Source organism: Hemitrygon akajei, chromosome 12 (genome assembly GCF_048418815.1).
Source record: "Hemitrygon akajei chromosome 12, sHemAka1.3, whole genome shotgun sequence".
NCBI lineage: Eukaryota > Metazoa > Chordata > Chondrichthyes > Myliobatiformes > Dasyatidae > Hemitrygon > Hemitrygon akajei.
The window spans coordinates 1,558,417-1,576,137 of record NC_133135.1 but is presented as its reverse complement, the minus strand read 5'-3'; the positions used below and the strand labels follow the sequence as shown (position 1 = coordinate 1,576,137).

The 17,721-nt window shown below is 48.5% G+C and overlaps 1 protein-coding gene across 4 annotated transcripts in view; it reads left to right on the top strand.

The window, feature by feature from the left end:
• The window catches only part of ntng1a (netrin g1a), a 202,623-nt gene that overhangs the window by 173,886 nt on the left and 11,016 nt on the right, over window positions 1-17,721 (top strand). For all 4 annotated transcript variants that reach the window (XM_073062469.1, XM_073062471.1, XM_073062470.1 and 1 more), the window contains exons 3-5: window positions 2,068-2,711; window positions 14,086-14,258; window positions 16,299-16,325. In XM_073062469.1, coding sequence (XP_072918570.1) covers window positions 2,068-2,711; window positions 14,086-14,258; window positions 16,299-16,325 — 844 coding nt within the window. The remainder of the gene's footprint in view (window positions 1-2,067; window positions 2,712-14,085; window positions 14,259-16,298; window positions 16,326-17,721) is intronic.

Sequence of the window (17,721 nt, the reverse complement as noted above, 5' to 3'; positions counted from 1 at the left end):
AATGAAGGGCCAGTTATAAAGCAAGGGATCAGACTCAGTGAGTAATCAGACACTTTGAACTGAGGGCAAGAGACAGTTTTTAGATGGTGGCTGAGGGGAAATGTGAGGAGGTGGATGAATCTCTGGAATTCCCTGTCCTGTAGCTGTGGCGTTTCAGTCACTTTCAATCAGATTAGGACTGCTGGATCTGGAATCAAAGTTCAAAGTAGATTTATTATCAAAGTACATATATGTCACCATATACAATCCTGAGATTCATTTCCTTGCGGTCCATAAATCCATAATAGAATAATAATCATAATGGAATCGATGAAAGACTCCACCAACTGTGCGCTCATCTGATGTGCAAACGACAACAAACTGTGACAAAGACATCAGCAATGAATATCGAGAACATGAGATGAAGAGTCCTCATGTTGTGGGAACTTTTCCGTGTTGAGGCAAGTAAGGCTGAGTGAGGTTATCCCCTTTGTTTCAAGAGCCTGATGGCTGAGGGGTAATAATTGTTCCTGAAGCTGGTGGTGAGAGTCCTGAGGTTCCTGTACCTTCTTCCTGATGGCAATACTGAGAAGAGAGCATGGCCTGGATGGTGAGGTCCTTGATGATGGATGCTGCTTTCCTGCAACAACGCTCCATGTAGATATGCTCGATGGTGGGGAGGGCTTTACCCTTGATGGACTGGGCAGTATCCACTACTCTTTGGAGGATTTTACATTCGAGGACATTGGTGTTTCCATGCCAGGCTATGATGCAACTAGTCAATATACTCTCCATTACACATCTATAAAAGTTTGTCAAAGTTTTAGATGCCATGCCAAATCTTTGCAAACTCCTAAGGAAGTAGAGGCACTGCTGTGTTTTCTTTGTAATTGCACTTACGTTCTGGGCCCAGGAGAAATCGTCTGAAATGATAACACCTAGGAATTTAAAGTTGCTGACTTTAATCAAGGGATATTGGGATAGTGCAGGGAATGGGCAGATTGATGGGTGATAGCAGAGCAGATCAAGGGACTGATTGGCCTCCCCTGCCCGTAAACCTTTTGTTGATGAGGAATTATTTTACCAGCCAACGGTACAAAGACAGGGGCAGGAACCTGCCTTTGCTCTCAGAAAGCAGGAGGCAACTTCTGTCCCTCGTTTCCCAACTCTCTGCACTTTCACAAACGCTGTCACTGAATGTTTCAGAGATGCACAACTATTTAAGTGAGACACCAAACATCATTCTTCAACAGTCCAGTGATGGAGTTATCCAGCTGTCTAACATACAGAGTGTGGGCCAGTGGAGCACAGAGAGGCTTATCAATGTGTATCTCTGAAAAAATTAATGTGTGGGTATTCCTCAATTTCACTCGGAATCTGACCCCGGGAGGGTGTGATAGACAGCGTGAAGGGACTTCACTGTGCCTGACCCCGAGACAGTGTGCTGGAGTGGTGCAGAGTGAATTTCACTCGGAATCTGACCCCGGGAGGGTGTGATGGACAGCGTGAAGGGACTTCACTGTGCCTGACCCCGAGACAGTGTGCCGGAGTGGTGCAGAGTGAATTTCACTCGGAATCTGACCCCGGGAGGGTGTGATAGACAGCGTGAAGGGACTTCACTGTGCCTGACCCCGAGACAGTGTGCTGGAGTGGTGCAGAGTGAATTTCACTCGGAATCTGACCCCGGGAGGGTGTGATGGGACAGTGTAGAGGGAGTACCCTGAGAGTGTGTGATGAAATAGTGGAGGGAGCGCTCTTTGTCTGACCCTAGAAGTATTTATTGCGATGGTGTGGAGGGTGTGTCATTCTGTGACTAACCCTAGGAGTGTGTAATGGGATGGTGGGGAGGAAGCTTCACTCTGTGCCTGACCCCAGAAGTGTGTGATGATGTGGTGTGGAGGGAAATTCACTCTGTATCTGCTCTCGGGAATGTGTGATGGGTCAGAGTGGAGGGAGTTTCACTCTGTGCCTGACCCAGGGAGTGTGTGATGGGCTGGTGCATTGGGAATGTCATCCAGTGCCTGACCCCAGAAGGTGTGTGACGGGCACCTGTCCCTGTGTCTGACCCTCTGTCCTCTCTATTTTCAGGAGAATCCGTACATGTGTTATAATGAATGTGATGCTAACACCCCCGAGCTGGCACACCCACCTGAGCTGATGCTGGATGACGAGGGCCGTATCCCTAACACCTTTTGGCAGAGTGTCTCCTGGAAGAGTTTCCCCAAACCACTGCTGGTCAACATCACCCTGTCCTGGGGCAAGAGTATTGAGCTGACTGAGGACATCATCATCACCTTTGAATCGGGCCGGCCGGAGCAGATGGTCCTTGAGAAGTCCCTGGATAATGGGCGGACATGGCAGCCCTACCAGTTCTATGCAGCTGATTGCCTCAATTCCTTTGGGATGGAGCCGCGGAGGGCACGGGAGCTGAAGTCGGCCTCCGTGTTGGACATAATCTGCACAGAAGAGTATTCCAGGGGCTACGTGTGGAAATTGGACAAGATGGTGCGCTTTGAGATACAGGAGCGATTTGCACTGTTCGGTGGCCCCCGACTGCGGGACATGGCCTCACTCTATGGTCAGCTTGATACCACCAAGGAGCTCAGGGACTTCTTCACGCTGACTGACCTGCGGCTCAGGCTGCTGAGGCCCGCCACCGGTGCCACCAGTGTGGACCAGCAAAGGCTCTCCAAGTACTTCTACGCCATCTCCAACTTGGACATCCGCGGCCGGTGAGAGCCTTGACAACACTCACAGTTGGGTCACAGGTCAGGGAAACATCTGGAAAACAAGGTCAGGAAGACATATGGGGCATGGAATCAGGGAAACATCTGGGACACAGGGTCAGGAAACATCTGAGTCACAGGGTCAGGGAACATCTACCAGGGATGTGGTCTACAAATTATAATGGGAGGTAGAAAATGCATGCCAAAAAGGCAATGTTACAAAAGTCATGTGGGACTTCAATATAGATAGACAGATACTTTATTGATCTGTAAGGAAATTACAGTGTCACGGCAGCATTATAGCTACAAGGAGTTTAGGAAAATCAAGTTGGTGCTGGATTACAAGAGGATTACACAAGGGAGAATTTCTGGAGTGCCTAGAGATGGTTCTTTAGTGCAGCTTGTGGTTGAGCCCACGAGAGGAAAGACAATTCTTGACTGGTTGTTGAGTAATGAACCGGATTTTATTAGAGAGTTTAAGGTAAAAGAACCCTCAGGGGAAAGTAATCATAATATGATCATATTCACCCTGAAATTTGAGGTGAAGGTAAAATCAGATGAATCGGTATTACAGTGGAGTAAAGGGAATTACAGAGGCATGAGAGAGGAGTTGGCCAGAATTGATTGGAAAAGAACACTGGCAGGGATGACGGCAGAGCAGCAATGGCTAGAATTTCTGGAAGCAATTCCTGAAGCACAGGATATATACATCTCAAAGAGGAAGACGTATTATAAAGGGAAGATGACACAACCATGGCTAGCAAGAGAAGTCAAAGCCAACATAAAGGCAAAGAGATGGCATATAATAGAGCAAAAATTAGAGGGAAATTAGTGGGAAGCTTTTAAAAACCAACAGAAGGCAACTAAAAAAGTCATTAAGAAGGTAAAGATGGAATGAGAAAGTATGCCAAAGGTTTCTTCAGATACATAAAGTGTAAAAGAGAGGTGAGAGTGGATATTGAACCACAAGAAAGTAATGCTGGAGAGGTACTAATGGGGGAGAAGGAAATAGTAGATGAACTGAATAAGTATTTTGCATCAGTCTTTGCTGTGGAAGACATTAGCAATATGGTGGAAGATCCAGGTGTCAGGCAGCATGAAATATGTGAAGTTACCATTACTAGGGAGAAGGTTCTTGGGAAGCTGAAGTTGCCTGGACCAGATGGTGTACACCCCAGGGTTCTGAAAGAAGTGGCTGAAGAGATTGCGGAGGCACTAGTAATGATCTTCCAAATATCACTAGATTCTGGAGTACTGGAGAATTGCAAATGTCACTCCACTCTTCAAGTAGAGAGGCAGAAGAAAGGGAACTATAGGCTAGTCATTTTGACCTCAGTGGTTGAGAAGATGTTGGAGTCGATTATTAAGGATGAGGTCTCAGGGTACTTGGAGGCCTCAGTGAAAAATCTTGTCTGACAAAGCTGTTGGAATTCTTTGAAGAAATAACAGACAAGATAGACAAAGGAGAATCAGTTGATGTTGTGTACTTGGATTTTCAGAAGGCCTTTGACAAGGCGCCACACATGAGGCTGCTTAGTAATGGTATTACAGGAAAGATTCTGGCTTGGATAAATCAGTGGCTGATTGGCAGGAGCCAAAGAATGGGAATAAAGGGAGCCTTTTATGGCTGGCTGCTGGTGACTAGTGGTGTTCCAGGGTCTGTGTTGGGACCAGTTCTTTTTATGTTACATGTCAATGATTTGGATGATAGAATTGATGGCTTTATTGCAAAGTTTGCAGACAATAGGAGGATAGGTGGAGAGGTAGGTAGTTTTGAAAAAATATAGAGGCTACAGATGGACCTAGACAGATTAGGAGAATGGGCAAAGAAATGGCAGATGGAATACAGTGTTGGGAAGTGTATGGTGATGCACTTTGGTAGAAGAAATGAAAGGACTGAATATTTTCTAAATAGAGAGAAAATACAAAAAAAACTGAGGTGCAAAGGGACTTCGGAGTCCTTATGCATGATTTATAACCATATAACATATAACAATTACAGCATGGAAACAGGCCATCTTGGCCCTTCTAGTCCGTGCCGACGTTTACACTCACCTAGTCCCACTGACCCGCACTCAGCCCATAACCCTCCATTCCTTTCCTGTCCATATACCTATCCAATTTTACTTTAAATGACAATACCGAACCTGCCTCTACCACTTCTACTGGAAGCTCATTTATACTGTATGTATGCAAATTAACCTTTAGGAATGCATACTGTTAGACCAACATACTGTTGCATACTGAGCTAGCTGGAGTGAGCCCAGTGTTCAGTGAGTTACATGGCATGCAGAGATTGGAATATGCTCTTTTACCCTCAGCGAGGCTGAGCTCAGTGTTCTCGGGCTCCTGATACCAAGCGATGATAAATCTCTGGGAGAGATTTATCTCTAGTTGCTATGGGGAGCAAGAGAGGAGATAATTGGGACCCTGGCAGAGGTTTTTGCACCTTTGTTAACCACAGGTGAGGTATCAGATGACTGGAGAGTAAACAGATTTCACTACCACACACAGTTTTCCCTCCCCTAACTCTGGACTCTTTAGGGATCACTCTGTCTGTGACTCCCTCATCCATTCATCCCTCCCTACCAGACTCCCTCCTGGTACTTAACCCTACAACTGCAGAGAGTGCTACACTTGCCCCTAACCTCCTCCCTCACAACCATTCAGGTTCTCAAGCAGTCCTTCCAGGTGAGGCAACATTTCACCTGCGAGTCTGTCGGGGTCATCTACAGTATCCAGTGCTCCTGGTATGGCCTCCTCTACAATGGTGAGAACCAACGCCGAACACCTTCACTCCATCCACCACAAAAGGCAGGATTTCCCAGTGGTTACCCATATCAATTCCACTTCCCATTCCCATTCCAACATGTCAGTCCATGGACTGCTGCACTGACATATTGAGATCAGATATTCCATCTGGGTAGTCTCCAATCTGATGGCATGAACATTGATTTCTCCAATTTCTCCCAACTATTCCCCTCTGTTTTCCTTCATTCCTGTGCCTCTTCACTCCTTCTTTCTCCTCCCCTTCTCTTACAACCTACTCATTATCTCCCTCTGGCTCCCCATCTCCTTCCCTTTGCTCCATGGTCCACTGTCCTCTCCAATCAGATTACTGTTTCTTCATCCCATTACCTTTTCCCAGATTCTTATACCCCTCCCCACCCACCCACCTTCCTTCTCACCTCTTTTCACTTATTACCAGCCAACATATACTCGTTCCCCTTCATTCACTGTCTTATTCTGACTTTCCAGTCCTGATGAAGTAACTCAGCCTAAAACATCAATAGTTTTCTCCCCTCCATTGATGCTGCCTGACCTGCTGAGCTCCTCCCGTGGTTTGTGTGCTGCTGGTTAGCAAATGATCAACAGGGATAAGCCAGGTAACAACAGGTGGTGACCAGGGAAGCTTGCAGTTGACACTAGAGCTACACTGAGGGAATTTGTTCAAAGCTATAACAGTGCTCAGTGGACAAAAGCTCTTGGAGAATCAATAGCAGGTAGGAGCGGGGATAGAATCCTAATGAATATCAGGAAGGGAGAGAGGCAGAAGAAAGGAAACTATAGACCAGCAGACAAGTAATTGTCTATAAATAAACACCCAGTAGAGTTATCGCCCCCATCCTGTTTCTGACCTCTACTCATACTGACTCAGTAGCCAATCCATTGTTTCGGCCCGAGGTTGACTATTCTTTTCCAAAGGTGCTGCTTTGTCTGCTGAGTTCCTCCAGCATTTTGTGTGTGTCCCTCCATGGCTTCCTCCTTTTCTGCAGCTGTGATGCTATCCCTGATGAGCAATGCCACACCTCCACCTCTTTTGCTTCCCTCCTTGTCCTTTTTGAATAATCTAAAACCTGGCACATTCAGCAGCCATTCCTGCTTCTGAGTCATCTAAGTCTCTGTAATGGCCACAACATCATAGTTCCTCATATTGATCCACGCTCCAACTTCATCCCCCTTGTCTATGTTACTCCTTGCATTAAAATAAACACATCTCAAACCATCTGGCTGAGTGCATCTTTGCTCTATCATCTGCTTATCCTTCCTTATAAACTCCCTACAAGCTGTCTCTACTCGTGCACCAACCTCCCCATCCTCTGCCTCTTCACTTCACTTCCATCCCCCTGCAAATCTAGTTTAAACCCTCCCCAAATGCATTAGCAAACCTCCCTCCCAGGACATTGTTTCCCCTCCAGTTTAGGTGCAATCTGTCCTACTTGTTCAGGTCATTCCCTTTCCCCAGAAAAAGTTCCGATGATCCAAGAACTCAAAGCCCTGCCCCCTGCACCATCTCCTCAGCCACTCATTTGTCTGCACTGTCTTCCTGTTCTGACCTTCCCTAGCTCGTTGCACCGGGAGTAATCCAGAGATTACCACCTTGGAGGTCTTGCTCTTTAGCCTCCTTCCTAATTCCCTAAACTTACTGTGCAGTAACTTACACACCAAGTGTACATACTCCTTTCCTTCCAACGTCATTGGCACCCACTGCTCACCCACCCCTTCAAGAATATTCTGCAACCGCTCAGAGACACCCTGGACCCGAGCACCCGGGAGGTAACACACTATCCTGGTGACTTTTCTGCTGCTGCAGAATCTCCTGTCTGTCCCCCTATCAAGTTCCCTATGACTGTTGCTCCACTTCACTTCACCCTTCCCTTCTGAGGCTCAGAGCTGACCGCAGTGCTATTGGTCTGGCTGCTGCTGCCTTGCCCAGATAGGTCACCCCCCCCCCCCCCCCCACAGCAGTATCCAAAGGGGTATACCTGTTACTGAGGGGAATGGCCACAGAGGGACCCTGCACTGGCTTCCTTCTCCTTTTACCGCTTTCAGTGTTCATCCATCTACTCCCCGATTGATATCTATCAATTGCTTTGCCTACCGGATGATCCTTAGTTCATTCAACTCCCGCGATTGATGAAGGCCAATGCACCATATGCCTTCTTAACCACAGAGTCAACCTACGTACTGGGACCTCAAAATCCCTCTTATCCTTCACACTGCCAAGAGTCTTACCATTAATACTATATTTGACCTATCAAAATGACCCACCTCACATTATCTGGGTTGAACTCCATCTGCCACTTCTCAGCCCAGTTTTGCATCCCATAAATGTTTAGCTGTAACCTCTGACAGCCCTCCACACTATCCACAACACCCCTAACCTTTGTGTCATCAGCAAATTTACTAACCCAGCCCTTCACTTCCTCATTCAGGTTATTTATAAAAATCATGAAGAGTAGGGGGTCCCAGGTCAGATCCCTGAGGCACACCACTGGTACAACCTCCATGCAGAATATGACCTGTCTACAACCACTCTTTGTCTTCTGTGGGGAAACCAGTTCTTGATCCATAAAGCAATGTCCCCTTGGATCCCATGCCTCCTTACTTTCTCAATAAGCCTAGCATGGGGAACCGTATTAAACGCCTTGCTGAAATCCATATACACTACATCTACTGCTCTACCTTCATCAATGTGTTTATTCACATGCTCAAAAAATTCTGTCAGGTTTATAAGGCACGACTTACCTTTGACAAAGCCATGCTGACTATTCCTAATCATATTATGCCTCTCCAAATGTTCATAACTCCTGCCTGTCAGGATCTTCTCTATCAACTTACCAACCACTAACGTAAGACTCACACGTCTATAATTTCCTGGGCAATCTCTACTCCATTTCTTGTATAAGGGAACAACATCTGCAACCCTCCAATCCTCCAGAACCTCTCCCGTCCACATTAATGATGTAAACATCATCTCCAGAGGCTCAGCAATCTCCTCCCTCACCTCCCACAGTAGCCTGGGATACATCTCGTCTGGTCCTGGCGACTTATCCAACTTGATGCTTTCCAAAAGCTCCAGCACATCCTTTTCCTTAATATCTACATGCTCAAGCTTTTCAGTCCACTGTAAGTCATCCCTACAATCACCAAGATCCTTTTCCGTAGTGAATACTGAATCAAAGTACTCTTTATGTACCTCTGCTCTCTCCTCTGGTTCCATACACACTTTTCCACTGTCACACTTGATTGGTCCTATTCTCTCAAATCTTATCTTGCTCTTCACATACTTGTAGAATGCCTTGGGGTTTTCCTTAATCCTGTCTGCCAAGGCCTTCTCATGACCCCTTCTGGCTCTTCTAATTTCATTCTTAAGCTCCTTTCTGCTATCCTTATAATCGTATAGATCTGTATCATTACCTTTTTTTTAACCCATCGTAAGCTCTTCTTTTCTTCCTGACTAGATTTACTACAGCCTTCCTGTATGCTACCAACCTTTCCCTGTCTCATTGGAACGTACCTATGTAGAACCCCATGCAAATATCCCGAGCATTTGCCACATTTCTTCCGTACATTTCCCTGAGAACATCTGTTCCCAGTTTATACTTCCAAGTTCCTGCCTGATAGCCTCATATTTCCCCTTACTCCAATTAAACGCTTTCCTAGCTTGTCCGTTCCTATCCCTCTCCAATGCTATGGTAAAAGAGATAGAATTGTGATCACTGTCTCCAAAATGCTCTCCCACTGAGAGGTCTAACACCTGACCAGGTTCATTTCCCAATACCAGATCAAGTACAGCCTCTCCTCTTGTAGGGTTATCTACATATCGTGTCAAGAAACCTTCTTGAACACACCTAACAAACTCCACCCCATCTAAACCTCTCATCTAGGAAGATGCCAATCGATATTTGGGAAATTAAAATCTCTCACCACGACAACCCTGTTATTATTACACATTTCCAGAATCTGTCTCCCTATCTGCTCATCAATGTCCCTGTTACTTTTGGGCAGTCTATGAAAAACACCCAGTAGAGTTATTGACCCCTTTCTGTTCCTAACTTCCACCCACAGAGACTCTGTAGACAATCCCTCCTTAACTTCCTCTTTTTCTGCAGCTATGGCATTATCTCTGATCAACGGTGCCACGCCCCCACCTCTTTTGCCTCCCTCCCTGTTCTTTCTGAAACATCTAAAGCTTGGCACTTGAAGTAACCATTCCTGCCCCTGAGCCATCCAAGTCTCTGTAATGGCCACAACATCATAGCTCCAAGTACTGATCCATGCTCTAAGCTCATTTGCTTTGTTCATAATACTCCTTGCATTAAAATAGACACATCTCAAACCATCAGTCTGAGTGCATCCCTTCTCTATCATCGGCCTATACTGTTGTGGAAACAGGTGGGGATGCAGAAGGATTTAGACAGATTAGGAGAATGGGCAAAAAGTGGCAAATGAAATACAAGGTTGGAAAATGCAAAGTCATGCACTTTGGTAATAGAAATAAATGCGTGAACTATTTTCTAAACAGGGAAGAAATCCAAATATGTGAGATACAAAGGGACTTGGGAGCCCTTGTGTAGAACACCGCAAAGGTTAACTAGCAGGATGAGTCGGAAGTCAAATGCCATGTTAGCATTCATTTCAAGAGGTCTAGAATACAAGAGCAGGGATGTGATGCTGAGGCTTTATAAGGCACTGATGAGGCCTCACCTTGAGTATTGTGAACATTTTTGGTCCCCTCATCTTAGAAAAGATGCATTGGCATTGGAGAAGGTCCAGAGGAGGTTCACAAGGATGATTCCAGGAATGAAAGGGTTATCGTACGAGGTACGTTTGACAGCTTTGGGTCTGTACTTACTAGAATTTAGAAGGATGAGGGGGCATCTCATTGAAACCTTGCAAATGTTGAAAGGCATAGACAGAGTGATGTGGAAAGGATGTTTCCCATGGTGGGAGAGTCTAGGACAAGTGGATACAGCCTCTGTCTGGATTGAGGGGCGACCTTTCAAAACAGAGACGCAGAGAAATTTCTTTAGCCAAAGGGTGGTGAATTTGTGGAATGTGTTGCCACATGCAGCTGTGTAAGTCAGGTTGTTGAGTGTATTTTAGGTAGAGATTGCTAGGTTCTTGATTGGACATGGCATCAAAGGTTAAGGGAAAAAGGCCAGGAACTGGGGTTGAGGAGGAGATAGTGAAGAAGGATCAGCCGTGATGGAATGGCGGAGCAGATTTGATGGACCAGATGGCCAAATTCTGCTCCTATGTCTTATGGTCTTATAGTCCTATGGTAAAGTCCTATGGCATAACCAAGCAAAGTATAGACGAGCAAATTGGTCAGCAGGGGAGCTGTTGGGCTGAATAAATCTGTCATTCAATATCTCAGGCACCCCGGGTGATGAGGGAAAGGGTGTTTGGCCTCACACCTCTTATGTTCAATATACCCCTGAGTTTTCCTGCTTAAACATCTCTCCATCGGAATAGCTGCCCTCTGCAACACTGGCTGCCAGATTCCAGAAACTCAGAGAGTGTCAGTGACACACAGCAACAATAAAGACCCTTTGGCCCAACTGCTCCATGCTGACCATGATGTCCCATTCAAATTCTCCCATTTGTTCAGATTTAGCTGATATCCTCTCAAACCTTTCAACGTACCTTTTAAATGTTGTGAACGTAGCTGCCTCTGGCAACCTGTTCCATAGACACGTACCTTAAACCTGTGACCTCTAGTTCTCGATTCCCCAGTCCTGGAGAATAGATTGTATGCATTCACCCTACCTGTGCTCCTCGTGGGTTTATTTACTTCCATCAAATCACAACCCAGTCTCTCTCTGGAATTCAGTCCCACAATTTGCTGCAGGGAACATTCTCCTCTCTGACCTTTCTGCCCATTAATGTGCTCCTAGCCCTCACCCTCCTTCCCTGGGTACATTTAATCCAAACTGCCCTGTTACCAAGTACTTCACTCTCATTCAGTGCTGATGTGTGAACTCTCCCCCACAGCCTCCAGTCTCCAAGCCCTTCCTCAGTTTTCTACACTCAGCTTCTGCTGCTCTCTCCGGCTCACAGTCCCCTACCACCCTCAGACACTAATGACAGCAGAGTGTTTCCGCTGCGGTTAACAGGCCCCGAGGAGTGGTCTGCCTGTCTACGCTGTTTACCGTGAGCACAGGGGGCATGGAAGGGGGCTCCTGAACTCCTCCACAGGGAGTGAGGTGGGACCTGATGCCACGAGCAGGGCTGGTCTGAGAGCAAATGAGCAGACCGTTCAGCCCATCGTTTCCTTGCTAACTCGTCTACACTGATCACATTTCATCCCTGTGCTGAACTCTCACCCACTTGTAAATGTGGCAGCTGTTCACAACTGATTCTCACCACTGAAATCTGCCCTCTTCCATTCCTTGATGGGGACTTAGGGACTGCCCCTGTTCCTTGGCAACATGTGACCTGGGCGCTGGAATCCGTTGCAACAAACAATCCACCGTGGGACTCAGCAAATCGAGCAGTGTCTGTGGGGGAGTGTGCATGCCAACATTTCAGGTTGAAGCCCCATGTTAGAACTGTCAACAATTCCCTTTTACTCACAGGAGAGTCTAGGACCAGAGGGCACAGAATAGAAAGATGTCACTTTAGGACAGAGATGAGGAGGAATTTCTTTAGCCAGATTGTGGTGAGCTTTTGGAATTTTTTTGCCAAGCCACTTGGGATATTTAAAGAGGATGTTGATAGGTTCTTGATTAGTCAGGGCCTCAAAGGTTACAGGGAGAAGGCAGGAGATTGGGGTTGAGGTGCAGCAGACCCGAAGGCTAATTCTGCTCCTATGTCTTAAGGTCTTGGGGTCTTATAGATGCTTCTCAAGCCACTGGGACTTTTGTCCCCATCTGCTCCTTTCCAGAGTAACAGAGTTACCATCACTATTCCCAAAACTCCCCTCTCCCCCACTGATACCTCCACTAGCTTCCCTGCCCATTTTGCAAAGATTATGTCCCGTGTAACAGCTGAAGTGTCGGGGTGGATGGGGTGTGGAAGAGACGGGGTGTTAGTGGAGAAAGGAGGGGAATCCCTCAGCCCAGGACTCGGCCGCCAGAGAAGGGCAGCACCTAGGGACTTTAAACTTCTGTGCATCTCTGGCATTGTGCAGAATATTCCCCCTCCAAAGGGTTCCATTGGCAAGGGGAGGCTGCAGTGAAGAAACAAGCTCCAGCAGGAAGAGCCAGTGACTGGCCCATTAACCTGAGAGAGTTGGGGCGGAAATCCTCACAGACCCCTTCCCATCAGGGATCAATGCCTTCTCATCCTCCTGCGGGTCAGCCTGTCTGAGGAAAGTTCTATGCCCCAGTTTTGAAGGGGATGCCAGGGAGAGGGCGCATTTTCCCAGCCAGAGGGAGCACTGTCCAGGGGAGAGGGAGAGGCTCCTGGACAGATGGAGCTTTGTCCCAGGAAGGAGTACATCCCTGCTGTTGTCCTAAGGAAGGGAGTAGGGTCCATGACAGATAGAATACCCTCCTAGCGAGATGAAGAGGACCCCAGGCAGATCGAGTGCCATCCCAGGGAGGCGGAGAGTGTCCTGGACGGCTGGAGTGCCATACAGGGGAGGAAGAGAGCGTCCTGTGTCGAGGGAACGGCCAACGGCCTCCCAGGAAGATGGAGAGAGTCCTTTGTAGAAGGAATTCCCTCCTGGAGAGGGGTCCTGTGCAGACAGAGCTCTCCCCACCCCCTGAGAGCCGGATAGGGAACTGTGTCAAGGGAGCGCCCTCCCAGGGAGATGGAGAGGATCCTATGCAGAGGGTGCACCCTCCCGGGGAGACAGGTTCCTGTATAAAGGGAGTGCTGCCCCCACCCAGTGAGATGGAGAGGATCCTATGCAGAGAGAGTGCTCTCACGGGGAGATGGACAGTCTTGTATAGAGGGAGCAACCCCCCACCCCTGGAAACCAGAGAGGTCATGTGTCAAGGGAGCACCCTCCCAGGGAGACAGACAGGGTCTTGTATAGAGGGAACACCCTCCCAGAGAATTAGACAGGATCTTGTGTAGAGGGAGCAACATCCTGCAGAAAGGAAGAACGCTGTCCTGGGGAGATGGAGCAGGTACCTACCAAGCAGATGGATGCCATCCCAGAGTTTGGGAGAGGGTCCTGTGAGAAGGAGCACAATCCTGGGGATACAGGGAGGGTACTGAGCATATAGAATGCCATCCTGACAAGACAGAGAGGGTCCCAAGCAGATGGATGGTTCTCCTGGGGAGATGGAGAGGGTCCTAAGTAAAGTGCACTGACCTGGGGAGATTAAACAGGTTCCAAGTAGAGCAAGCACTGTCCCAGAGAGATGGACCCAGTCCCAAGCAGATGGGGTGCCATTTTGGGGATGTGGATGGTCCCAGGCATAGGGTGAGCCCTTTTGGGGAGATAGAGAGGGCCCCTGGCAGATGGAGCTCTTTCCTGGGGAGATGGAAAGGGTGCCGGGCAGAGGGAGCACCGCTTCTGGGAGAGGTGGAGCGAGACCAGGGGAGCATACAGATGGCACGAGGGCTGGAGAGGGACTTGCTTCAGAAAGCACAGCTGAGGCCTCGGTCTGTCTTGATTTTCCATCTGCCCTGTCTCCAGCTGCAAGTGTAATCTACACGCCAACAACTGCGTGGTGGAGAAGGGGAAGCTGACCTGCGAGTGTGAACACAACACGACTGGTCCCGACTGTGGACGGTGCAAAAAAGCGTTCCGAGGCCGGCCCTGGAGAGCAGGGTCCTACCTGCCCATCCCCAAAGGCACGGCCAACATCTGTGAGTAGCTGGCTCCTCCACCCTGCTCCCACAGCATGGGATGGAGGGAATGAGAACGAGGAGTGGGGAAGAAAAGGGACGGGTTGGGAGAAGAGCGAGGGGAGAATAGGGAGGAGGGAAAGAGGGAAGGAGAATGGAGAGGGTGAAGGAGAGAAGGGGTTGTAGGGGAGGGATGGAGGCAGATAGGGGATAGAGATAGGGTTTGGAGTAGAGGAAGAGATGGAGGGGAGAAGGAGGGTTGGAGAGAGAGGGGGAGGAGAGGAAAAGGGAGGGAGGTGGGAGGAGAGGGTGGGAAGGAGCAGGAGAGAGATAAGGAGGCCCAAGGGGAGAGAAAGAGGGGTAGAGTGGGAGAGTCTCCACAGCACGGATTGACATCCAAAGGGGCGGGGGAGTCTCCATGACACACAGACGATGGGACGGGGCTCAGCTGGTGAAATAGATATGGAGAAAGCACAAGAGTGAGGCAGAGAGCTGAAGACAGAGTGCTGGATGAAGAGAGAGAGTGAGAGGCGGGAAGAGGGAAATAAATACATTTAGAAAATGGTTGAAACATTCAAAAGAGATCAGACAGGATCTGCGGTGGGAGAATCAGTTGATGCTCTGGACTAGAAATGTCAGTAGGGGAGGAGGGAGTGAGAGAGGGGCGAAGGATGGAGAGAGACCATTGGGCAGGAAAAGTGAGGAAAGGGGAGTGAGAGAGGGGTGAGGGATGGACAGTCTATCTAGCAGAGAAAATGAGGGGAGAGGAGAGAGAGAGGGGTGAAGGATGGAGAGAGTTTATCTTGCAGAGAAAGTGAGGGCAGCAGAGTGAGAGGGGGTGGAGACCATTGGGCAGGGAAAGTGAGGGGAGGGGAGAGAGGGGTGGATGAAAGAGTGAGTGAGAGAGAAAGGGGATGAGAGAAGGGAATGGGCACTGTTAGGTCCATCAGGACGTTACCAGGACCAGAGTTTGATTTATAACAAGACTGAGACTGTTTACCCTGGACCAGTGGAGGCTGAAGGGTGGCCATATAGTGGTTTATTAAATCATGATGGGTGTATATAAGCTGAGTAGTGACAGTTGTTTTCCCCCGGGCAGGGGAGTTTACAAGCTGGGTTTAAGCTCGGAGGGTGGAGAGTTAATGGAATCTGAGGGTCAGGTTTCTGGGTGTGTAAAAGCTGCCAGAGCGAGTGGCAGAGGCAGGTACAATTACAACATTTAAAATAGCATTTGGACAGTCCCTTCCCTCCAGGAGAGGGAGGTGTGAAAAGCCTCCCCCTGGGATAGAGAGGTTTGAACACCCCCCCCCCCCCCCCAGTTAGTGAGGTCTAGAGTGATATAGGAAATAGGACTAACTCTGGATAAATATCATGGGTGAGTGAAGCTGAGGGGCCAGTGTAATCAGTGACTGGCTGTTGCTGGGGTGGGGGCTGTCACTGCCATGTGATGTTATCTGCTGGGAAAGTGGGAGGAGGGGACATCCCCAAGGTGATGAGTATCTGAAGAGGTGGAAGTAAAAGTTGGGAGCAGGAACCAACGTGATGAATGGATACTGAAACAACAACACACACAAAATGCTGGTGGAACACAGCAGGCCAGGCAGCATCTATAGGGAGAAGCGCTGTCGACGTTTCGGGCCGAGTTCTCTCTTACTATCTTTCCTTTCCGTTAGTCCTGACAAAGGGTCTTGGCCCAAAACGTCGACAGTGCTTCTCCCTATAGATGCTGCCTGGCTTGCTGTGTTCCACCAGCATTTTGTGTGTGTTGTTGCTTGAATTTCCAGCATCTGCAGATTTCCTAATGGATACTGAAGGTGGTTTAGTGACACCCCCTCCCCCGGTGGTAACCCCGGGACACAGACTGATGGGTGGGGGGTGGGGGGCTTGGGTGATCTACTTCCACAACGACCCAGTGCTTCTTTCCCATGACAAGCAGACTGGGGGTGCAGAGGGGGCAGCTCCTGCAATTCGAATGTGCTCTTACTGTTAGTAGGTGACCAGCAGAAATGAGTATCTGGCATCTCTCTCACTCTCTGTTTCTCTCTCTCTCTGTCTCTTCAGGCATCCCAGACACTGTCTCTAGTGTCCGTAAGTATAACCCAGACTCTATGACCTGAGGGACAAACCTGCCCCATCCCGCACTGTTGGGATAATAGTGTGAGTGTGAACTGGCTGGTAGTGTGAGCAGCTGTGTGTAAGCAGAGTCTGGCTGTGAGCAAGTGGGTGTGATCAGGTGGGTGTGAGCAGGTTAAGCATGAACAGGTAAGTGTGAACAGATCAGTGTCAACAGGTGTGTGTGAACAGCAGATGTAAACAGGTGTGCATGTGAACAGGTGTGTGTGTGTGTGTGTGTGTGTGAGAGAGAGAGTGAACAGGTAGGTGTGGATAAGGGGATGCAAACAGATGGATGCGAGCAGGTAAGTTTGAATGGGTGGGTGTGAGCAGGTGGGTCTGAACAGTTGCGAGTAAAATGGTAGGTGTGATGGAGTGGATGTGAAAGTGGGGGTGTGAACCAGTAGGTTTTAACAGGTGGGTGTGAACATGTGGGTGTGAACAGGTGTGTGAACAAATGGGTGTGAACAGGTAGGTGTGAATAGGTGGATGTGTACAGGTGGATATTGACAGCTGGTTGTAAACAGGTGTGAGTAGGTGGGTGTGAACAGTTGTGTGTAAACAGGTTGGTGTGGATAGGTGGTGTGAATAGATGTGTTAACAGGTGGATGTGAACAGTTGGATGCGAACAGGCAAATGTTAACAGGTGTATGTGAGCAAGTTGGTTTTAATGGGTGGGCATGAGCAGGTCGGTGTAAACAGGTGAATGTGAACAGCTGGATGCAAACAGGCAGATGTGAACAGATGGATATGAACAGATGAGTGTGAACAGGTAGGTGTGAACAGGTGGGTGTGAATGGACAGGTGGGAGTGAACAGGTCTGTGTGAACAGCTGGGTATGAGCAAAGGTGGATCTACTCCCAGTGTATCTGATAAATGTGTCCAAGCATCGGCACAAACACTTACAGGGATGGGTGTGTTCACAGTCTGTCCACTCTGTCTGAGGGGGGTGCCTGGTGGGAAGTGACGGGACTACTGGTCACCGTCCGCATGTTTTTCTTCACTGTGGACAGTGGGCACTGGCTATCACCCTGACCTCCCGGTACAGGGATGGGAAAGGGCCCAGATATCTGTCCCTGGATATCAACTCATTCATGTTTGTTTAACTCTTTGCATGCCATCCATGTCATCCATCGCATCACGCAGCGTAAAGCCCCAAACCCTCTTTCACAGTGATAATGAACTGAAGTGACCATAACTTGCCACACTGACCAGGAATAAACATTACTCTCTACACTGACCAGGGGTGACCACAACTCCCCACACCGACCAGGAGTGACCATGACTCTCTACAATGACCAGGAGTGTCCACAACTCCCCACACTGACCAGGAGTGACCACAACTCCCCAACCTGACCAGGAGCGACCATAA